This window comes from Cynocephalus volans, chromosome 5 (assembly GCF_027409185.1).
Source record: "Cynocephalus volans isolate mCynVol1 chromosome 5, mCynVol1.pri, whole genome shotgun sequence".
NCBI classification, from domain to species: Eukaryota; Metazoa; Chordata; class Mammalia; order Dermoptera; family Cynocephalidae; genus Cynocephalus; species Cynocephalus volans.
In genome coordinates, this window is record NC_084464.1 from 138,878,252 (window position 1) to 138,903,043 (window position 24,792).

A 24,792-nucleotide genomic window follows, 5' to 3' on the forward strand; every position below is an offset into this window, starting at 1 on the left:
GATGTGGCCCGAGCCCACCCGTCAGCTTTACCCATTACCACTTCTCCATAGCTCTTGTGCTTCCGCCACATCACCTTCCTCCAGGTCCTCAGGAGTGCAGGCTGCCTTTGCCCTTGAAGTTCCCTCTACCTAGAAGGCTCTCCTACCTCCACAGCCCTCTCCTCCTACTTGCCTCTAACCCACTCACTCAGCTTCTGCAGGGAAGCCTTCCTACACCTCTCTGGGCAGCTGGTTCTCTCAATTATATTTGCTCATAGCATCATAGGCGTCTTCGTAAGATTTACTGTAGTTGTAATTAGACATTTATTTGTTAGATTTTTTTTTTATTGATGCTATCTTCCTAACCAGACTATAGGCTCTGTAAAAGCAGGAATTGTGTCATTTTCTTTTCTTATTTTTTGTCTCATTATAATCTCAGAATATAAAAAGGGATCCAATAAATGTTGGTTTAATGAATGAGTCAATGAACTGTACAACCAGTGCAAACGTGAACATAACAATTTAGTTCCTAAGACATTTGGATCATATGTCTCTTTGAGAAAAGGTATACAAACTGTACTAAAAACTATGAATCTGTGCCCCAGAAAAAACACTCATACACATATGTACAAAATTTGCCTGAAATTTCAGGAAGTTCATATGCTCCGTGAAGCTCACATAATAGACAATAGTGCATGATACCAAGTTAAATGTCTTTAACTTTCATCATCATTTTTTATGACTTTATAATATCCCACAGTCCAGATCTTGCTTAAGATTCTCTACTGTTCTCTTCTGTTTCAAGTCTATTACTGAACTCATCGATTTAGTTTTCTCTTAATTTTATTTATTTATTTATTTTGGCAGCTGGCTGGTACAGGGATCCAAACCCTTGACCTTAGTGTTATAACACCATGCTTTAAGCAAAGTTTTCTCTTAATTTTAAAAACTATGTATTTTTCAGGCCGAGCCCGTGGCGCACTCGGTAGAGTGCCGCGCTGGGAGCGCGGCGACGCTCCCGCCGCGGGTTCGGATCCTATATAGGAATGACCAGTGCACTCACTGGCTGAGTGCCGGTCACGAAAAAACGACAAAAAAAAAAAAAAAAAAAAAACTATGTATTTTTCTACATTGTCTGTTTTTTCTTCTTTTTTCAAATGAACATTTAAAAAAGTTTACTCCTATCATTATCTTTTTTTCCTGAGTGTTTTAAACATGCTTGTGTTAAAGTTTCTTGCGATGTTTTAATACTTCCCATTCTTGAGGGGACGATCTCTTGTTTGCTTCATTTGCTGACCTTCGCTCATGGTGTTGTAGTTTGGGAGTTATTTTCCATGGGGAGGGTCTCTGCCCTGGGCTATGAGAACACACAGAGTGGTTTCTCATTTTCGTCTCTCTCCTGGAACCCGACGGGCTTCTCATTTTCTCACTGGCATTTATGTTTCTACGGTAGCTCGGGGACTGTAACCTGTAGGAAGATTTAATATGGACCTTGTGCCCATGTGGGGTGCAGACCTATTCTGATTTCCCCAGGTCTTCCTTTCTTCTGCAGCCCAGGGGAAGGCATGCTTCCTTGACCCTCCCTGCCCGAGGGTCTGAACTGTTTTGGTAGGAAAGCTCAGCCCGAGTCATTAAGACAGGGTGCAGCTCTTCTGTGAATATCTCAATTTCGTCTCCCACTCACTGCCCTAACTTGGGCTTGTTTTTTTTTAAATTTCTGTAACTAGCTGATTTCCTTTTTCATTACTTTTGAATAGATTATGCACTATAATATTGTTGTATTTCCCAGCTCTTCTAGGTATTTGAAAGTAGTGCATAGATTCCCTTTTCAGCTCAGTCTACTGATTTCTAGGGAGGCTTATTGGAACTATAGCTATATCATAACTTATCTCAGACACTTAGATTGTTTCCCCAGGCTTTTGCTATCATAACCAACGTTTAGATGAACATTCTTTAGCTAAATTCTTAGACATATCTTTAATCATTGTTTTAGGATAAATCCCCAGAAGAGGAGTTGCTGGATCCAAAGGCACGTTGGTACGGCCATTGGTACTTGTCAACTGCCAGCTTGCCCCCCTTTTCCATGCAGCTGAAGAGTTGCACAAATCCCTGTGGCTCCAATTGCACATGCTCCGCTTGTCCTTGTGTCATTTCCTTGAAGCCCCCTTATGACATGCACCAGGGACTGAAACGGAGGCATGAACAGCATTACAGACCCTCACCATGCCTTAAAGTGTGTATAAGAAGCCACCCGGCAAGATTAAGAGGTGCTGCCTCGGCAGCTAGAAAACAGGGACCTCTGCCAAATCCACTTGCCCCTCAACAAGCCTCTTCAAGCTGTTCTTCAGCCATTTTCGTCAGAATTTTGGCAGCTTCTTTCCACTTCTTATCAGAAATTTAAGAGCAGAGAATGAGATTCCAGTCCCGCATTACTGAGCTTTGTTATGTTTGCAAAGTACACGTTGTACATTCAGTAGCATGCTGCAAAGCACAACCATGAATTATTTAAATGAAATTATCCTTGTCACAGTAAATGAGCAAAGTACATTTTGTTCATGTCTCCGTACATGTTGTTATTTCTCTTCACGGATTTCTTACTTTGCAACATTAACTGAAATGGGATGAGCCACAATGTCATCACTGCAAACTACCCTAGTTCTGCTGCTCATGTATTGATGTTTTTTATGTGACTAAAGCATTTTTTTTCTTCTTGCTTAAGATTCATTAGATGTGAATGTGTCCTTATAGCAGTGTAGACTAGGAACAAATATAAAACACGTATAATTGAAGTTTACTTTTAAAAGGAACTCGTATTTAATTCTTCTCTTTCGCTCCACTGGTCTGCAACAGTATATGCTGTGGGGTGGGAAGGGGTGGAGATAAAAATTCTAGAGATACTGAGACCCTTTTTGGAAAAGGAGGCTGGAAACATTTCTATTTTGCTTCTTATTAATTTGTTTTATAATTCCAAAGTAAATGAGAGTAAATTTTATCTCAAAGGCTAACAAAATGACTCTGAAGCCTACTGCAGACAGTAAGGAATTAGGACAGTAATGCATGTGGATTAGCTGTTCTTGGGGTTGTCACAGTCTCACTCAATTTCAATGTTAACCTCTATTTAAGGAAATTACAGTTATTACATGTGCTTTGTCATCAATACTGAGAAGATTCCCAAGTGACCCTTGTGTCTGTGGATACTATATGCTGCCAGTACATGCACAAATCCATTGTTTGCCCGCTGCTTAAACACAGACACACAGACACACACTTTCCTCTGACTGGCACGCCAACAAGTTCATTTTAAGGCTCCCCCCCCCCTTTTTTTGGTCTCAGGATATGACAAGGCTACATGGACAGGAAACAAGAAAGAGCAGTGACTTAAAACAAGGCCAGAGGAGTAGGAACATTAAATTATAACAGCAATCATCAAACCTTGGAACAGAAGCAGGTAGTTTATCCATTTTTTTAAAAAATCTTTTTATTTTCCAATATTTTCTAACTTACAGATAAGTTGTATGAATAGTACAAATAATTTCTTTATACTTTTCGTCTGGATTCCTCCATTTAGTTAACATTTTAATAGTTAACAGTTTTAATTGTTGACTTTTTACCATTTTTCCCTTATCATTTTGAATCATTTGAGAGTAGGTGGCAAACATGATGCCCATTAACCCTAAGCATGTCAATGTGTGTTTCCTAAAAAACAAGGACACTCTGCTGAAAAAGTGAAGTATATTCACCAGTACCAGCCAGTCAGCATTGATACAGCACTGCCACCTATACAGCCTCCATTCAAATATTCCTCATTGCTCCACCAATGGCCTTTATAATCACCCTTTCTTTTTCAGTCCAGAATCCAATCCAAGGTCACTTATTTATTTAGTTTTCATATACCTAGATCCACCTTCTGTGTGGAACAATTCCTCAGTTTCCCCTGCAGGATGAACCAGACAATTGCACTGATGATGATTTCCACAAGAATGTAGGAGTCACCACTTTGCAATCATGAGTGACTTCTGAGGATAGAAGAGGGTAGCCATAGATCCATTCAAGGCAAAGTCAGGGTCCAAATTCATGTCTACTCAGGTGTCTTCAATCAAAACAATATGAACTGTCCATCCATCTGCTGAGGTCAAGTCAGGCATGAAGAAGAAAAGAGAGGAATATAATGTTCCTTTCAAATGAGTACTATTCAAGAAAAGAGGGAGAAATATGTTAGTCCTCCTCAAAATCTCTTCTTCACCATCCACTGATTCCTGAACACCAGAGTAGCTCAGCCATGGAGGAGGGAGTGATATGGCTGTCTGCAGCTTATCATAACCGAGGACACCTGAAGAGCTTGGAAGGGGTCTTTATCCAGAGTCTGGCATCGTTGACAAATTGTACAGGCTTTGTGGGTAACAATGACTTCTGCATGAATGAAAAGGATTTCTTGCCAGATATTCCAGTCCTTTATAGCAGTTCCACAAATTCTTTTGAGCATAAATCAAGCAGGCTTAAGTGGAAATGTTGGCTGAATATCCTTCATCAAATTTCTTAAGCCAGACACTTTCTTTAAGATGTGGTCACTTCATTTGAGCACGTAGACCAAACATAAAGATTGAGTTCACAGTTAAGGTATTGTATCTGGTTCATAAAGAGGCACCCCAATATTCCAGTCCTGCACGGTCCAATGGCATGACAGTTCAGTTAGAAGTTGACCAATTCGTGTGTTTAGGTAAATCTTAGTCTCAGGACAGTGCACTATCGCTCATGGTACCACTTTGAAGTTAGGACCATTGCACTGAACATCCAGTGCTGTGGGTTATCAGTTTTTCACCATTTTGATGAGTTGGGTTTGCCCCTCTTGGAGATGGACTGTTTCATCAGTGAGGCCTGCTCTTTTCAGGTTTTGAGATTTGTAGGTGAAGCTTCAGTTAAGCCAGAAGTTTGGGTAAAGTAGTAGTCAAGACTGTCTCTGGGTCTAATGGGTCTTCAGCAACCTGTTCATGAAGGTGACTAAGGTCTTTTTGTCCCTAATTAGAGGCACAATTTTCATTTTACATGAAACTTTCTGAGGCTTGACTTACTCTATGGGAATTTAGGACAGAGAGGACCTATTGCAGGATGAGATCTGTTCAGAGTCATGACTTCTCTTTCAGTGAGTTCATCTGTATCTGTTGGGTTCCAGTAACACCGGACAGTACTAGCCACTTAGCACTGAGGGAAAATTCTTTAGTTACAGTGAACTGAAGTGAATGAGTTCTGATTTGTTCTTATTGCCCAAGTTTCCAATCAGCTGTGAGATATCTGTAATTCCACTGAGTTTGGAGGAGATTAGGGGTTCCAGAGAAAAGTGTTGTTTATTGCTGCCTGGACTGCTTCCAAACCTTCTTACTCTAGCAATTCTTATTCAAATATGACCACATATCTGGTGGCTTGGAAAAGTAGAAAATGTTTTTTGCCAATATCTACAAAGGATAACCGGGTGTTAAGAACTTTTTTATATTTTTGGAAGTTGGTGACTGCAGGGCCAGCACTGCCTCTTTTATAGGTCATAAAATGCCTCTTTGGTCTAACATGTATATAGTCCCTAAGATGGTCACCAGTGGGGCCTTGGATTATGTACTCATTCAAGACCCGTCTGCGTTTAGGTAACATGCAATGCAATGCAAGGAATTTTCTTGATGCATGTCATCGTGAAAAAAGACATCACATTAAGGAGTTATTGTTGAATTTTTTTAGGTATGATGATAGTATTATATGCTTCTTTTAAATGTCCTTATTGTTTAGTGATAATCCTGAAATATTTATGGATGAAATAATATGACATCTGGGATTTGTTTTAAAGTGATGTGGGAATGAGGGAAGAAGAGGGTACAGCAGAAACCAGACTGGCTACAAATTGATGATTATTAAAATCACTTAATGGCGTCATAATGGTACCACAACATTAAAGTGAGATAAAGACATTAAAAAAGATAATAAAAGGAAATTATCAACAATTTAAGTACTCATTTTGAAGATTCTTTAGTTGTTTCTGATAGCCTATTCTACAAACATGTTACATGAATTGAGACAGTTTTACTTCTTTTCTAATATGCATGTCCCCCCACCCTCCGTGGTAAATTGAAGTAGAGAGAGTAGACATGCTTGCTTTGTTCCTGATGTTAGGGGGAAGGTATTTAATATTTCACCACTAAGTGTGATGTAGCTATAGGTTTCTATTCTAATTGCTTTGAGAAGTCATTGCAGAATTTTACTTGCATGAATGACATTATCTAATTTACTTTTTTAAAAAATCACTTGGGCTGCTGTGTGAAGAATGAACTCTAGGAAGACCAGAATCTAGAATCTTTGCGGGAAGACATCCAGAGACTGTTGGGATAGTGCAGGGAAAAGGTGTTGGTGCTTTGGGCCAGAGTGATAGCAGTGGAGATGGAGAGTAGTAGTTGAATTTGGGGGTAGAGCTGACAGGACTTTCTGGTTTGTCGAGTTTTGGGAAAAGGAAAAGAAAAAAAAAAAAAACAGGGCTTCTGACTTAAACAACTAGGTTTATTTCGGAATTGTTTTCCTGTGGATTTTAGATATTTTTGTTATTCATATTCCTCTTTAGAATGGATAATTGAAAGTGGATACAGTATTTTTAAAAATCTAGCCTTATGTTATTCAGGATTTATTTATTTATTTATTTTTTACAGGTAGAACATTGGAGAAAGAACAATGACCAATATTTATACCTGAGTTTTAGTCAATTTTAGATATTAATATTCTGAACTAATGTTCTATGTCTTTCTTTTTAGGTTTGTCCAAGACTGGTTTTCAGAAAGGATGGAAGTGGCCAAAGTGGATTTCTCTACAGTGTTACCACGCTTCATTTCTCTCTATATCTTCTCCTTTCTGAATCCGAAAGACTTGTGTGCAGCTGCCCAAGTCAGCTGGCCCTGGAAATTTTTAGCTGAACAGGTTTACCACATGTCACTTCCTAGTAATAGGGCACAAAGACAACTGTAAACTATAATGAGACAGTTGGGGTAGCCCCCTTCCCTAAAGATGATAGCTAAGGCTACCTGAACTATAATTACCCTTAAGAGAGAAAAATGGGGATAAATGAAATACAGTAAATTAAGGGGAGTATGTAAGTAAAGGGGATATACACCATTCCAATAATTCGTGTAATTTAAAAAATCTTTAAACATTCAATATTATTATTTAGAAAACATTTTTATCTTGGTTAAAGAAGTTCATTTTTCTTTGTAAAAAACAATTTAAGCTTTGGTTTTTATACTATATTCTCTTACCCATGATAACTCAACTCTAGAAAATTGCTACACAACCGCAGCTTCAACTGATCTGTCTTTGGCGAACATCTGTTGAAGGATATAAACCTAGATCTTTTAAGTGCAGTTAAAAGCAGTTAATAGCAGCAGCTGTTTGAAATCAACATCCTCTGTTATTAATTTTGTCTCTGGCATTTTTGTCTCTTCATTTTCTTTTAAAAGATTTAATAAAATGTAGTGGTAGACATACTTTAAATACAAATCAGTGATTTACTTCTTTCAATTATACAAAATTTCCAGGGTGGACTTGTTTTGAGATTCTGATCTCAGAGATTAGCTAGCTCTCTATGCAGGGGCCACAGACAAAGGCTTGCTGTGAGCCTGTATTTATAACACTTAGAAGGCTCCTCAGAACCAGGGTTAGTAATGATATACTGTGTCGTTTTCTTTTTACTTTTCATCTTTCTATGTCCTTATACTTAAGGTATGACTTGGAAATAGAATATGGTGGTAGTAATTGTTTACTGTTTTTTAAATCTGGCAATCTTTGACTTTTAACTGGGGTATTTAGTCTGTTGATATTTATGTAAATATTGATATATTTGAGGTTAAGTCCATCATTTTAATATTTTTTTTGTTTGTACCACATATTTTATGTTTTTTTCTATCCTGGTCTTCCTTTCAATTCATTATATTTTTTGATTGTTATTTATAAATTCTTTAACAGTTCTTCCATGGTTACCATAGAGATTACAACATGCATCCTTGTGATATTTTACCATTTCCAAGACAATGCAAGGAGTTAGAACCTTTTAACTCCATTTACCCTCTCTCAGTTTCTGTAGTTTTGTTGTCAAAAATTTTTATTTTTTATATATAATATAACATATAAATAATAAATTAGAAATTATAATATATATTAATATATAGCAATATACCTGAATTAAACACATAATGCAAAACACATATCTCAAACTTTATTACTCTTTTTTTATATAGTCAATATTTATTTATATGTAACCACATATTTATTTTTTCTGTTGCTCTTCAAAACTTTCTGCATCTCTGGGTTTCCATTTGGGATCATTTTCCTTCTGAATTCTCTTTAATATTTCTTTTAGAGCACATCTGCTGCTGACTTCTCTTAATTTTTGTTTTGTCTGAAATACCTTTATTTTACTTTCATATTTGAAGGGTATTTTCATTGGGAATGGGAATTCTGTGTTGGAAGTTTTTGTGGTTTTTTTTTTTAATAGAGCTTTGAAAATATTTCATTGTCTTTTGGCTCCCACGCCTTTTTTCATGAGAAGTCAGAAGTGTTACTGTTGTTTCTTTAAAGGTAGTATTTCTATTGTCTCCAGCTGCTTTTTGGACTTTCTGTTTTGTTTTGTTTTCAGCATTTTAGTATAATGTCCCTAGGTGTGTATGTGAGTGTATGTGGTGCTTCAAACAGTTGATAGAAAGATTGATGTTATATTTTAATTCTGTTTTTCCATGAATTTTTTGATGTACCTTCATATGTGTGTATATTCATCCTGTTTAGTGTTTTACAGTGATTTTTGAATCTGAGATATAATGTCTAACATCAGTTTCGAAAAGTTTTCAGATGTTACCTCTTCATATATTGCTTCTGTCCCATTCTCTCCCTTTTTCTCCTGAGATTCCAATATTTATATGTTAGACTGATTCATCATATTCCAAAAGTTTCACATTCTCTTATATACATTTTCTACCCTTTTGGCTTTCAGTGTTTTAGTCTGGATTTTCTTCTTACCTATCTTTCAGTTTATTGATTATTTCTTTAGCTGGATTCTAATCTGTCTTAAACCCATCTGTTGGGTTCTAAATTTAATTTATTATGTTTTTCAGTTCTAGAATGTCGATTTGATTCTTTTGCCAAAATTTTTCACTTAGTCACTTACTTTCTTAGACATATTAATTACAGGGTGTGTTATTTTTCAAAGCTCATGCCTGATAGTTAAAATGTCTGGATTTCCTGAGTGTCTCTCTATAGTTACTAAAAACCAACAGAAGAAACAAACAATTCTTGTCTATCTGTATGTTTTGGTCGTTTTTGATTGAGTACCAGATTCTGAGTATAAGACATTGATGGTCAGCTGCCAAAAAAAAAAAAAAAAAGAAAAAGAAAAAAAAATTGATGGGCTGATTGGAGTCTCTGGATGATGTTATCTTCCTTCAGAGGGAATTTACTTTTGCTTCTGGCATTTGGTTAGGATACAGACAGATCATGTAAATCCAAAAGGGATGAGATATTTCAAAGCTGGCTTCAGTTCTTGTGATAGTCTAATCATTATCATCCTTCCTGAAAAGGATCTTAATTGAAAGCCTGTGAGTACCAGACTCTTTTCCTTAGTGGGCCCTGAATTTCAATTTGTGTATTCTCTTCCCTACGAGAATGCCGAAAATTGTTTATGGTTTCTAAGCTTTCTAAGTTAATAAGCTTTTCTTTGAAACTAGCATATCCTTTGAAGTAAAAAGTGATGCCAAGTATCAGGCTTATCTCTCTGTTTTTTTCTTTTTTCTGGGGTTTGGGTTGCATAAATCTCTGTTGCATTGGTAGCTCTATATTATAGCCTTCAAATAATTTTTTTAGTAACATTTTGTCTAGATATTTGATTAGATTAAATCATATGTCAAAATGGTTGCATATCGGCGATATCATATGGTTCAATCAAAATTTTTCTCAGTGGGGTGGTTGGTCTGAAACACATTACTACACCGTTTCCAGAAGCTGAATTCTCAGAGTCTAGGGTTAAGTAACCAAATACTATTGGAACATTGGATAAATTTCATAAAGATGACTAGTACATATATTTATAGAATATATATTTATATATATATTCAAAGAATATTTTTACTCTGGAGTATGCTTCTTTCTTCTGAGTCAAGTGTGGATGGCAAGTCAATAGCACCAGTAACCTCAGTGTGATTAAAAGAAAATAAAAAGGTCTGTGAACCTGATAACAGTATTGCTAGAACACTGTCCTAAAAAAAAATTTGCAACTCATCTTTCTCTTGTTTCTTTTTCTGAAGGATTGCTTATGGATGCCCAAGTGCGTTAAGTTTGGATGGTTTCTGCCCTTTACTCCAGCAAATAATGAGTACGGTGCTTGGAAGCACCATTACATTGCTTGTGTGTCCACCTTGGACTGGCTAACACCTAGGGAAGCTGCTGATATTTATGGGACGCTGAATGAACCCAAAAGAGAAGATGAGGAGCTACAGGAGAGACAAAGAGAAAAGTGCCTAAGGAAAATAATTTGGGAGAAAATTGCACTGCGTAAGAGTGAGTAGCATTTTAAACTTGATGTTTTATCCAAGTATTGTAGAAACAAATGGATTTGTATACAAATTCCCACAGAGGAGGATAGTGCTGTCTTTCTGGAATAGCTCGAGGGTGGCAGTGTGTGTGTGTGTGTGTGTGTGTGTGTGTGTGTGTGTGTGTGTGTGTGTGTATGTGTGTGTGTGTGGCAGGTCACAGGGATCAAACCCTGGGCCTTGGTGTTATCAGCACCACACTAACCAACTGAGCTAACCAGCCAGCCCAATACTCATTAAAGTATGCTCAGGGCCAGCTCTTTTTTTCTTCATTGTATATTTCAAATTCATAAGAAAAACAAAAAGAGTTTAGATGAAGTATTTAAGGTCAAATAGCAGTGCCTCCACTGCTGTCCTAGTTCCTCTCGGGGACCTAAGACCACAAACATGGAGGAGAAAGAAGTATGACCACAGGCAAAAGCAAACACATAGGTTCAGGACAGAAGAACTGGGGTTGGTGAGAAAGGAGGAGAAATAGAAATGGGAATGGCAGCAGGAAGAATGGCATTGAAAGAAAAATTAAGAGTGGAAAGAGAGTGGAGACAGGACATGCTTTCAGCTAAGCCTTCCTATTTGCACAGTGGATAAAGGAAGCAATAAAACAGATTTGAGTTTTCCCACCTTTTTCTTTCACTGACTCACCCTCTGGTGAGATGGGAAGTTACCTGAAGCCCAGAAAAAGGGCAGAAATGGATGTGAAGCCTGTAAATCGATTAACTGTCTCCACAAGAAAAGAGTTGCTTGTTCTCTGCGCTTTGTTTCTTGAACTGAAATGACAGTGCTGAGAGGGTAAGAAATCCAAGTAGAGTATGTGAAAATGGCTGTGAATTATCACCATTTGGAATACTGCCGTGGTACAGCTTTATTTTTGATGCCTTTATCTATGTAGACTTGGCTGGGAGAAGCATGAAATAAAGAGCCAAGCCTGCTGCTGTTTGTTTTTCAGAAGAGTTATTCAAAGTTCGACCCCCTTGGGTGAGTGGAACATGCTGCTCTAGATTGTTGCAATCCCAGGGCCAACCACAGCTCTCCCAGAGTCTGAGGGATCAACTGGGTTTACATGAAGCTTTGGAGAAACAGCTTGTTTTGGCATCAGCAGAAGCCTTGCCCAAGCGGTAAGCAAACTTCCAGCTACTGCAGGCTCAAGATCATCCCCTGATACCAAGAATTAATTCTAGAATAATTTAGCTCACATGTAAGGATCTTGAATAATTATGCGGCTCATATCCTAAGACATACAAGTAAAAATAGTTATTTAATTTTGAATAACACGGTCATTAACATGCTTTCTGAAGAGGAAAATATAAAACATGTAAAACTTACATTTCAAATATTCTCTTTTAAAAAATATAACAGGGATATACATGTTTATTTGTTCAAATAACAAATACATAAACTGAATAACAGATGAATAACAAAATATTCTGTAGAAAGTAGGGCTTCTAATTTTCACAAAAACTGGAGATGTAAAACTTATTAAAACTTACATATTTCGTTTTATAATCTCTAGAATTATTTGAAATAGCTCTCTAAAGTCTTCCAAAAGCATGCAAATATCAAATTAATGTCAACAGAGAAAGATGGATAAACTTTTTAAAGGCAAATTAATTTCTAAGCAATCAATAAGTCCTCTTAATAAAAAGAAATCAAGAACAGAAATTAAATATCTAAGTTTAGCAATATAAACTGCATAAAAAAATCAATAAAACAGAATCTAAACACAAGGGCACTTCCAAAAGCTTGTGGAAAAAAAGAATTGAAAGACAATAGAAATCTTTCCATGAACTTTGTTTACATTTTTCTTTTCTTTTTTTTTTAAAGACTAAGATTATAGAAAATATGTTCCCTGACCACAATAATGGAAGGACATTTAGAAAACTCACAAATGTGTGGAAATTAAATAACACTGTCCTATATAAACAATGAGTAAGAAGAAAAATCACAGGGAAATTAGAGAGTACTTTGAGATAAAGATCAAAGCACAACATATCAAGATTTACAGGATGCAGGGCTCATGTGGTGCTTAGAGGAAAATTTATACTTGTAAACACCTATATTAAAAATAAGGAAAATCTCAAATCAGTAATGTAAACTTCTATCTTAAGAAAATAGAAAAAGTAGAGCAAATTAAACCAAAAGCAAATACAAGTAGGAAATAACAAGGATTAAAACAGAAATGTATGAAATAGGGAATTAAAAAACAATAGAAAAAAAAATCAACGAAACCAAAAGTTGATTCTTTAAAAAGATCAATCAAATTTGCAAACCCTTATCTAGACTGATCAGGAAAAAAGAGAGAAGAGTGAAATCACTAAAATCAGAAATAAAGTAGGGGCACTACTATATTATCACTACAGCTTTTTGTGGTGGTAAGATTTAGTTTTTTTCTCATTCTCATTTGCATTTTTGTTCTACCAGTGGGTTTTGTTCTTTCTTGTGGATTTGTGGTAGTGATTATCGTTTTTTGGATTCCAGATGTAGGACTCCCTTGAGGATTTCTTGCAGAGCTGGTCATGTGGTGGTGAACTCCTGCAGCTTTGGTTTGTCTGGAAAATATACTACTTTTCCCTCATTTCTGAAGGATAGCATTGCTGGATATCGTATTCTTGGTTTGCAGTTTTGGGGTTTTTTTAGTATCTTGAATATATCATCCCATTTTCTTCTGGCCCAAAGAGTTTCTGTTGAGAAGTCTGTGGTTGGTCTGATAGGGGTTCCCTTATAGGTGATAACACTTTTCTCTTGCTCCTTTTAAGATTCTCTGTCTTTGAGCTTTGCTAGTTTGACCATAATGTATCTTGGAGAGGATCTTTTTGTGTTGAATCTGCTTGGTGATCTTTGAGTCTTCTGGATTTGAAGGTCTGTGTCTCTCCCTGTACCTGGGAAGTTTTCTGTTATTATTTCAGTGAATAGGTTTTCCATGTCTTTCCTTTCTCCGCCCCTTCTAGGACACTCATGATTTGAATGTTTGTGTGCTTAAGATGTCTGATAGCTCTCTTAGATTTTCTTCATTTTAAAATTTCTTTTTTCTTTTTTTTTTGTCCCCCTTGGTTATTTCAAAAAGACTATCTTCAAGATCAGAAATTCTTCTGCTTGTTTTAGTTTGCTGCTTAAGCTATCTGTTGAGTTTTTTATTTCACTGAGTGAATCTTTCAGTTCCACGAGTTCTGCTACATTCTTTTTTAAGGTATTATTCTCTTTGTAAATTTCCTCCTTCACATCCTGAATTTTTTTTCTCACTTCATGATGTTGTCTAACTGAGTCTTCTCATATCTCAGTGTATCTCCTACTATATAATGAAATTACAACAACTTGTATCTCATACTGTATAATGAAATTACAGCAATCTTAAGATTGTTGCTTGGAACTCCTTTTCTGTCATTTCAAGGGCTTCTTGCTCTATAGGATCTGGTATTTGAGAGTTACTGTATTATTTTGGTTGTGTCATGTTTTCTTGGATTTTTTTATTTCTAGTATCTTTACATTGATGTCTGGTCATCTGGTAGAGCAGTTGCTTCTTCTATTACTCTGGAGTGGGCTTTGAGGAGAGAGACGTCCTCCCTTTTTCCAGTCTCTTGGTGATTCTCCTTGTGTCAATGTATCGAGTGTCCAGAGGGCTGCCTGAATGGTGGCTGTGGCTGCTGTGGAGTTGAGCTGCTTTTTCAACAGCTGTGGCTGTAGTGGGCCACCTGCATGAATGTGGTGTTTTTGGAGTGCTCTCTTGCCTGCTTTTGGATGGGGGGTGCTGCCCTCAACTCCTTGCCTAGGACCCCAGGTGTGCTATCTTACCTGCTTCCATGTGGAGGGGGCTGTGGCCCTCGGCTCCTTGCCTAGGACCCTGGGCATGCTGTCTTGCCTGCTTCTGGGTGGAAGGGGCTACAGCCCTTGGCTCCTTGCCTAGGAACCCAGGCGTGCTCTCTTGCCTGCTTCAGGGTGGATAGGGCTGTGGCCATTGGCTCCTTGTCTCTCAAATATTCTTAATGGTGCAGTGAGGCTATACTGTGGATGTAATACATTTTCTGTATAAAGTTATTGAGCAAAAATAACATTTTCCCACAGTTTTTATGGAGTTAGAGTATCCAAATAATATTGAAATATAATTTCCATTTATGTTTGTATGTCCAAATATAATTCTTTTATTACCCCAAATAGAGAAATGTTGACTGTATTCAGAGATCAAATTCATACTGTGTAATGAAATTACAAGAATTTCAATTCTTACTCTATTCATCCACTCTACCTGACATTCATAATTACCTCAATTTGTGCAGCTGCTTAGAAAATTTTTAAAAACATTTTGCTTTGAATTCTAGAGATCATGTATGATCTCTAGATGTTTCAAATGAGGTAACTGAGGTCTAGCAAGGTGATATAATATAACATGCCCAAATGTCGTAGAGTCAAACACTAGAACCTAAAATTCTCAAAATTCCAACACTCTTTTAACTTGACCATTGACGCTACGTGTGGATCTCTTATGTCTGGACATTTTCAGTGTGTGCATGTACATTCACTAACTCAAGACACATAGAGCCTTTTAAGAAGCATAGGGAAGCTCCTGTTGTGGGTAATGTGGGGGTTGATGTGGCTGTGGAGAGGATGGAGACATTGCTGAGAAACCTCTCAGGCCCAGAAGGAAATTTAAAATCTCTTGGCTACTTCTTTTTAAGTGTTGTTTTGAACCCCTACATATGCCATTACATTCATTTTAAGTGCCCCAAGGAGCAAAGTAAGTTCTAAGAGACCTTTCCAGCTTCCCACATGAAGAAAAGGAGGCTCAGAGGGCAGATCTGGGAGTCCCATTTGCTGTTGTCCCCCAAGCCACAGGAAGAGTCTACAGCAGTGAGGCCATGTGCCCTGTAGAGTACAACTGATGCCCAGAGTACAACTGCTGCTTACTCATTGAAAATCAAAAGAAAATGAAATCATCCCTTATTCCCCCTTTTTCCCTATAGAAGCAATGTTTCTGGAAGCCACTCCTACCCTTTATTATCAAAGAAAAATCAGCATGGAGTTTATAAAAATGATGACAGCTGTTCATATGCTTTCCTGCCACACTTCATATTAATATCATCTCGGATTCCTGCATATGAGGTACAGAGTGTGTTATGAGGCCAGCCCTTTCCTGAATCATTTTTTCATCTAGACTAGAGGGTGTATGGCAATCTTTCGGCGACCACGTGTGTGAAAATGATTCATCTCCTAAAAGGAAAATCGTCTGATCTAAGTGGAAATTTAAAGATCCCGAACAGTTTTAAAAATTGAAAGCAATAAAGATGGCCATAAATCAAAATTATTTTGTTTTTTTTTTAATTTTTTTTTTAATTTTATTTTGTCGATATACATTGTAGCTGATTAATGCTCCCCATCACCAAAACCTCCCTCCCTTCTCCCTCCCCCCCAAATCAAAATTATTTTGAAAATGCATTGAAGACCAAATTGCCTTGCACTTAGTAGGTGTCCAATAAATTCTTATTGTATTGAATTTCTTGCACTTAATCCAAAAAAAAAAGCACAGTGATTAAGAATTATTTTAAAATTTCTCTGTAATTCCAAAAGAATTTAATATTATTATGTAACCACCATCTCCAAAAGAAGAATGTCTGAAATCCTATTTTGTGATCTGTTTAATGAGGGCACCATTATACTGAAATATGCTCTTTCTATAATAAGGTTATATATTTTAATTTTAATATGAATAATAAGAAAAATAAAGAGAGCACAAAGAAGATAGGAAGACAAGTGTATTTTTATATATGTCTGAATGAATATGTATATATGTGTACATGTACTAGGGCACTTCAAAAAGTTTGTAGAAAATTTGCATTATCTTTGAGTTCTATTTTTCCATGAACTTTTGAAGTACTGTTATATATATTAATGCACACACAGGGACATATACTTAGCAAAGTTTTCAGAAAAGTTCCTATTTGTAACAAAATGGCTGTTTTCATATTATGAAATCCCTTCCCCTTCTATTGCATCTAGGAATTGGCTCTAATCATTGACAACTGGCAAGCTCAGTGGACCCACATGAAAGCAAGATCATAGCTTTGATCTCCATGTGGGACACAGATAGTTTCCCTAATGTCTAAAAATGCAAGCTGAGCACAGAGAATAATCAGTGACAGTGTGGGTGGATAAATAGGTTAAGTCTATTCCCGTTTGTCCTCTTTATAGAAGACTATGGCATAATTACTTATTTGATTATACATGCGGTAGGGGTTTAGGTAAAAAGCAGGACATAACCATGTGGTAGTTCTCTGTTCACTTGACCTGTGACCTCCAGGAAGTGGCATGAGGTTTTGGAAAAAAAATCAGCAACCTCAATGAATTTTCATCCTGTCTGCTGCTATGAATTAACTTTATCATAATAAAAAGTTTACTTGGTTGTTGAATTCAAAGAAAAGTGGTTTTAATATTTATTAAAATGGGAAATATTAATATTTGTCAAGCAATATTGGTAATTCAGAAATTGATAAGAAGAAAACTTTTAATCTATTTAAGAAGTTCATTGCAAAATTGTATGATCTCAATTTTATTATTTTTTAAAAGTTATCTGTATGTCTCTGTGCATGGTGTATACGAAGATAAAAAAGTTGGAAGAAGAGCACTGTGCTCTTTTTTTGGATTAAGTACAACAAATTCATTTCAGTGAGAATCTATTGGATACCTACTAAGTGCAAGGCAGTTTGGGCCTTTAATGCTTTTTCAAAATAATCTGAATCATTTGTAGTACTTATTCTGAGTGATGGAGTTATGAGTGTACTTAATTTTCTCCTCTTATAATTAGAAAAGAAATAAAATAATTTTTAAAGAAACCAATGAAGGGGAAACATATTCTTCCATAATTTCTGAAAATATATTTAGAAATCTCAGCATATTATATATCCATTATATTTCTTGCATTAATAAATATTGTAAAATAGTGGGCTTTGGTGTTGACAGCTTTGGTTTCATTTTCTAGATGGTGGTGGAGAGTGTGAAGTCCGGTGTCATTTCCGTGGTATATGAACACAGTGGCATGACCTTGGAGACTCTGTTTGATCGCATAGAAAAAGCTCTGGATGGGTGGAAGGCAAAGAGTATAGGAATATTTAGCGATGGAGATAGCAGAGAAATCAATTTACTCCAAGGTAGGACTGGGGATTCGCAAAGAACAACCAGACAACTTTGCGCTGATGCTGTGTTTGTCCCTACAAGTATATATGACCTTCAAAGTACTATTTAAGTTCCAATTTGTTAAGAAGTGTTAATTTTGACTTTATGAAGAAAGAAGAGCAATTTTTCTAATGATTGTTTTTTAAAGTTCTGATTAAAAATACACATAAAATAAAGTTGCATCTTAACCATTTTTAAATGTACAATTCAGTACTTTGAAGTATATTCATATGGTTGTGAAACAGATCTCCAGAACATTTAAATCTTGCAAAACCGAAACTCTGTATGCATTAAAAAAACAACTTTTCCCCTCCCTATTGCGCCTAACAACCACCATTCTGTTTCTACGAATCTGAGCACTTTAGATATCTCATATAAGTGGAATAACACAGTATTTGTCTTTTTGTGACTGGCTTATTTTACATAGCATAATGTCCTCAAGGTTCATTCATGTCATAGCACGTGACAGAATTTCCTTCCTTTTTAAAGGTGAATCATATTCTAATGCGTGTATAGACCACATGTTGTTTATCCATTCATCCACTGATGGACATTTAGTTACTTCCACCTTTTGGCTATTGTGAATAGTGCTGATACAAACATAGGTGTGCAACTATTTCCTTGAGATTGTACTTTCAATCCTTTTGGATATACACCCAGAAGCAGGATTGCTGGATCATATGGTAGTTCTATTTTTAATTTTCTGAGAAACTTACATACTGTTTTCCATAGCATTTGTACCATTTTATAATTTCATCAACAATGCACAAGCGTTCCAATTTCTCCACATCCTTGTCAACACTTGTTACTTTCTGTTTTGTTTTGTTTTTATAGTATCTGTCCTAATGGATGGGAGGTGATGTCTCATTAGAGTTTTCATTTGAATTTCCGTGATGATGAGTGGTGTTGAGGGTCAATGCATGTTGGCATGTATATCTTCTATAAAATGTCTGTTCAAGTCCTTCGCCCATTTTTAAAGTTGAGTTGTCTGACTTTTTCGTGGGTTGAGTTGTAGAAGTTCTTCATATATTCTGGATATTAACCCGTTATCAGATATATGATTTGCAAATATTTTCTTCCATTCTGTAGGTTTCCTTTTCACTGTTGATTGTGTCCTTTGAGGCACAAAAGCTTTAAGTCTGATGGAAGTGATGCAATTTTAATAGCAGCAAATACCAAGATTTATAAATTGCTGTGTACTGACAACATTCGTTATACTCCCACTTGGCTTATACCACAAAGGAAAGGAATGGCTGACATCATGAACTTGTTACATGGCGGCTTTCAAAAATCTCAGTGGTTATTCTTTTCTGGAGGAAGGAGATGATGAATGTTTTAGAAGTAAACGTCTAGTTTCTGTTCTTCTTTATATAACTTGCATCCTTCCTTGTTTATACTAAAAGTAGAATTGTTTTAAATTTTACCAACATAAAATCTTTTATCCTTGTGGGTGAGGGAAGAGAGGGGAAAAATGGTTAAGAATCCAGCTGGCAGAGAACTTACAAAAGGGCAGAGTGAGTCCCTGAGTCACCCATCCAACTGCCATCTCTGGGGCTGGAACTCAGCATACTTGGAACAGTTTCAGTGAATTTTATTATTGGCAAAAACTAACTGCTTTTTGTTTAGCTTTACCTTATTTTTGACTTTCCTATTTGGTTTACCTGTGCCTGGAGCAAGTTGTGTTCCATATTCAATTTTGTATATCCCCCCAAAGTAAAGCTCAGGTGCTATTTGTTTGGGGTTTAAATTTATGATGAATGACATGGTAACTCTTCTGTAGATGGTGGAGAGGTATCGCCTGAAAGTTTATATCATGGCAGTAAGTTCACCTCATATGGAGTAGCTTATTAGAGTTTCCTGATCTCAGCTTTTTCTTCTTCAGATGAGAAAGGTTTCCAAACTCTGCCTTTTCCTTATTATTTTTTTTAAAGCAATAGTAACAATAACAAAATACCTCAAGGAACTAGTTTTCTTCTATATAATTGTGGTGTCTTCCCAAAAGCTTTTGCTTTAAAAATGACACCAACGCAAAATCTCTTATCGCATCAGTCAAAGAGGTCCTTGCATCACACATCTGAGCCTCTCACTGGGAAGGAGTGAAACATCAGGATTCTGGTGCCTGACCTTGTTTTCATTTTATTATTGGGGCCTGGGGATGCAGAGTATCTATGAGTCCTTTAGATATAGGTCCAGACACATGCAGCGTAGCAGAATCGTCGCACAGAATTCCTAGGAAGTGAGCAAAAAGGAGAGTTTCAGGTGGTGTTTACCATTTCAAGGAGCCTTACCTCTGCTCTGAACTACTTATTTCTTGATTAATAATTGTGGAAAGCATTTCTACTTTCGAACTTGGTTGCAAAATCCCAGGACTTTACTGACAATCCACCCTAAACCCTGCATGAGCCTGGTAACTCACACTGCTGCACAGTGAAGACAGAAACACAGTGTACGCCTACCTGCACAGTGTCTGACTCATCCAGAATGAGAAGTAGACTATGGCCATGGTGGTGTCCAGTGGCACCTTTTGTAGCCCTAACATGGTGCAGCATGAAGCAGAGGTGCCCTAGAGATCTTGGTCTGACAGGGGGTTGTTGGCTTTTTGAATGTGGGGTTACATTTTCACAAACTGCTAAGAGTTTCTGTTCATGATAACATTACAAACTAATATGACATTTTGATTTTTTCCTCAGGATATAAAATTGGTATTAAAAATTTATTGAAGCCTGAAGTGAGAGACTTCTGGGAGAAATTAGGAAGCTATGTGGCCACTGAAGAAGAAGGGGGCCACGTGGACTTCTTTGTGCCACTTGGAGCGTCAGGTCAGCTTTGAACACACTATAGAAAGATGGTGGTCATGCTGACTTTATGATGATATCTTGTGAATTTGTGAAATGCCCTCAGGTCAGATAATTCCATCACATTTCACTCTTTATCTTTTTCTCTGTTATACTTCATATACCCAGGTATTTGGAGGAAGTAGGGATTAGGGATAGTAACCTGTCTCTGCAGAAATAAAGTCATTAATGGCAAGACCCAGAAGCATTATTTATATTTATTCTGGAAAACACAATAATATCAGCCTCCATAATATACGGAAGGTGCCTGACTAGCATAGGAAACAAAATCAATCAATCTGAGAGAACATCCTCTGCTGTATACTGAATCTTGTGTGAGCATGAACTTGGTGACCGAGAACTTGAACTTGAGTCCTGCTCATACCACTTTTTAGCTGTGTAGCCTGTGGCAAGTTTGTGGACCTCCATTTGAAAGTTACGATAATAGTACCTTACTTTACCTTAAGGACTTGTGAATACCAAAATAATAAAAATATTTAAATAATAAAAATAAATAATAATGTAAATACTTAATATTAGCAACAGTGAAGAGCTTTTTAAAGATGAGGGTGGCAGGTGATCACTGAGGTTGCTGATATATGGGGGTACTTCAACAAATTCATGGAAAAATAGTGCTGAAAGATATGACTCTTTCCGTGACCTTTTTGAAATCTCCTTGTAATTTTAAATGCCTGTCTGTCTAGAGTCAGCCAGCATGATTCAAAGTTGATTTCAATGCTTGAAGAGAAATTTCAGATATATTAAGTCAAATTCACTCTTTGAATATTTGCTAAAGTCTCTGCATTCACTAGCTATGTTGTTTTACAAAGCAGAGGAAGGAAGAGGAAATGTGAAGTTAAATTTTCTCAAACTGTTTCTTATTATCCATTCCTTAGGGAACTGTGAGTTTTAAAATTCTTCCTAATCCTCAGATTTCACAGGACTATTCAGTATGTGCAAAGCATGCCCTTGGCAGGCTTCAACCAAACGGAAGGAAAAAACAAAAAGGATGGGAAGGGGTTTAAAAGAAAACACAATACTGTGAAACATTTTGTAAATAATTTTACAAGCTTAGTGCAATATATATATGAAATCTCAGCTATGTAGAAAATGTGCCTAGAAAAATCTAGGAGAAAATATACCAAAATATTGACAGCATCTATTTCTAGATGTGTTTTATAGTTTTTCTACTTTTGAAATCAGTTTTAAAAGACTAGGTTACAAAGAGTATGAATGGTGTAATCCCAGTGTTTAAAACATGTGTATGGGTAGGTTGGGAGTGTGGTGGTGGTACGTGTACGTATAGAAAAGGGTTTTATAGGATGTATACCAAGGTGCTAACATTAGTTGGATAGGATGATAAGTGCTTTTTCCTTTTTTCCTCCTTTTAAAAAATGCCTTTGTCTGCCTCTATTTTCTGTAATAAACTAAAATTACTTTTATAATAAGAGCGAAGCAAAATTTTCAACTGGCGTAGAAGGAAAAGGATATGGGAAAGTAAGAGAGTAAGGGAAAGGGAGAAAAGAATAGTGGATTTGGTGACATAAAATTTGTCTCAAGTGAAACTTAATAGCATCCAAAAAACAGATCCCTCACTACCATTCTCAGCCCTAACACAACCACTGAAATTCTCATCAAATGTAATATCCATCTGGATGAACCATCAAAGACTCTTGACTTAGTCCAAAAATCCCTTTTCCACCACCTCAGGCACCACTCTTGAGTTTGTCATCCCCAGTAGCTGTCTCACCTCTGAAACCTTGATGTCAGGCATTCGTCCCTGAGTACCACTTCCAAATCTTGTACTCCAGTGTGCCCACCTCAGCAGTTCTTTGCCTGAAGACCTCCAGTCTACGTGCTCCTGCTTTTTCACTCTCTAGCACCAGGCCTTAATCCTTGCTTCCTTCCTTGTTAAACTTGGATTTAATGGCCCAACGTTATCATCACTCCCTCACAAAGAATATGAACTTCCTTGTCTCCCTCTTTCCTGGCTAAATCCCACTCATTTGGCTAAATCCTGAAGCTAGTTAGAACACAGCTATCTGCATACACCGTGCACAGCACCACGCGCTTTGGTGCACAGCCTGCCTGCACCAAAGCAGCTGAAGACTGCTGGAAAAAGTAATACAGCTGTTCCAGGTGGTTTAGCTTTCCTTTGAGGATGTAAATATCAAAGGAAATTGCAACACTACAGAGCAATCCTACTACATTTCCTTGGTAAATTCATTTTCCCACTCTTTGAGATGGCAGTTTCATCCCTTCTCCTCTTTAGTCCATCTTTCAATAACCCCATCTCTCAGCTTTTGGCCTCCACCTTTTACTTCCCTGAGAAAACAGAATCATATGGGAAGTCCCTAATGTCCCTCTCACCACCAAATCCCCCACCTGCCCGGCGCCTTACTTTTCATTCCGTCTTCCCTTCTGTTAACGATGGAAGCAGCGCCCCTGCTCAAGAGCAACTTCCAGTCGGACTCTGTATCCCATTGCCTTTCGTCTTCCCAAGACTTCACTCCTACACGCAAATCTTCTTCAATAGCCTCATTTCTCTTTATTGGATTCTTCCTATCAAATCAGAAGCATCTGTAGTATATCCTGTTTTTTAAGAAAAAGATAATAAACTTTAACTCACCGCTTTTTAAATTGACTGGACTAGTGATTCTCAAACTTCGGCGTGTACTCGCACCACCTGAAGGCCTCGTTAAGCTGCACATTCCTGGGCCCTGCCTAGTGTTTTGGGTTCAGTTAGGTCTGGGGTGGGGCCGGAGAATTTTCATTTCTAGCAAGTTCCCAGCTGAGGCTGCTGGTGCCAAGCCACAGCCATCGGTCCACACTGATTGCCTCTGCCTTCCTCACCTCCCATTCTCTCCTCAAGTTCCTCCTCCAAGGGCTCTCTTTAGCTCTACTGAAACTGCTCTTGGAAGACTATAAGTGACTTCCATGTGCTCAACTCCATGGTGCTGGAGACCAGCTCCAGTCGAGTTGGGGGTGTTTGAAAGAGGGATGGAAAGGCGGTGAAAACAAAACACACAGGTAGAGACCTCGGTTCCTTTGAAGCACGTTCTCACCCTGCGGGCTGTCAGCGCTGTCACAGCCAAAGCAGCTAAAGCAGCTGAAGCAGCCTTTAGACTGAAAACAGCATTTTTATTTGTTACACAACATGGGGAGGGGGGTTAATGTGGGCATTTTAACTACATAAACCTTTAAAATTATTAAGCCAATAGTTAAACGGAAACTTTTCTTAAAATTACATCAGTTCTCATAAAATTAATAATCCACAAGGTTAAATAAAACTCGGTGGTCAGCCAATCCTTTCTGGTGATTGTATCTGTTGTGGTTGATTAGTCCGTGACTCGCTGTTCTTGACGTTTCTCACCATTGTGTTTCTTTTTTTCTTGTCCTCGTATTAACCTAAAACTTATTACTGCCAGCAAGCATAAATTATATGTCTGACTCAAAATTGAGACGGCAGCGATTGCGGTTTCAAAGCGTTAAACAAACCTTATATATATTTTTAACTTTGATTTAATGAGTCTCATATTTCTATAGGCGTGAACCTATTGTTCATTTGGAAAAGGAATAAAGGATATTTGAACAGCTTTACCATGCATGTACTTAATATAGCGGCCGTGTGGCCCCATGTAAAGTGTCAAAGTGCACAGCACCATCCCTCACAGAACCAGGTGCATTCTAAATTCCATCTATAATCTTTATTTTTAGGAGGGAAAGTTGTGCATCATATGTTTTTGTCCCAATATCTTACTAAGATGTTTTTATTTAACTTAGGACACCAATGAATAACAGGGTTTCTACGCATACTTTCTCATAAACTTAATTCTTCCTATAATATCTTTTTCCATTAATTCCAACCATTCTCTTACCAATTAATATAATCCCCTGTAAATGACATTTGCCAACTTAAGTCATATTTAGGACGTCCCCTAGGAAGGTACCAAATTTTTTCTTACCCCATTTTATAATCCATATAACCATTTACCCAGATGGTGGGAAGAGGATGGGGATTTCTATTGTTTGTTAATTTCTTTGGTAAAAGCAATTGCTCATGGCTATTCATAAGGTGTTTTTAAAACATCCATTGGTGCAATAAATTGACTCAAAAGGGACAATTTGGAATTGTTCAATCTTCTCGGATCTTTTGTGGGATAATCTAATTTTATGACAACAACTGTTTGTGTGCCATTTTTTGCATCTTTTGGAAACTCAGG

General features: G+C 37.1%; 1 protein-coding gene across 1 annotated transcript in view; it reads left to right on the top strand.

The window, feature by feature from the left end:
* ECT2L (epithelial cell transforming 2 like) overlaps positions 1-24,792 on the top strand; it is a 67,603-nt gene that overhangs the window by 15,675 nt on the left and 27,136 nt on the right. Inside the window, exons 3-8 of the mRNA XM_063097215.1 lie at positions 6,762-6,924; positions 10,293-10,545; positions 11,524-11,692; positions 15,530-15,668; positions 17,542-17,710; positions 20,426-20,554. Coding sequence (XP_062953285.1) covers positions 6,762-6,924; positions 10,293-10,545; positions 11,524-11,692; positions 15,530-15,668; positions 17,542-17,710; positions 20,426-20,554 — 1,022 coding nt within the window. The remainder of the gene's footprint in view (positions 1-6,761; positions 6,925-10,292; positions 10,546-11,523; positions 11,693-15,529; positions 15,669-17,541; positions 17,711-20,425; positions 20,555-24,792) is intronic.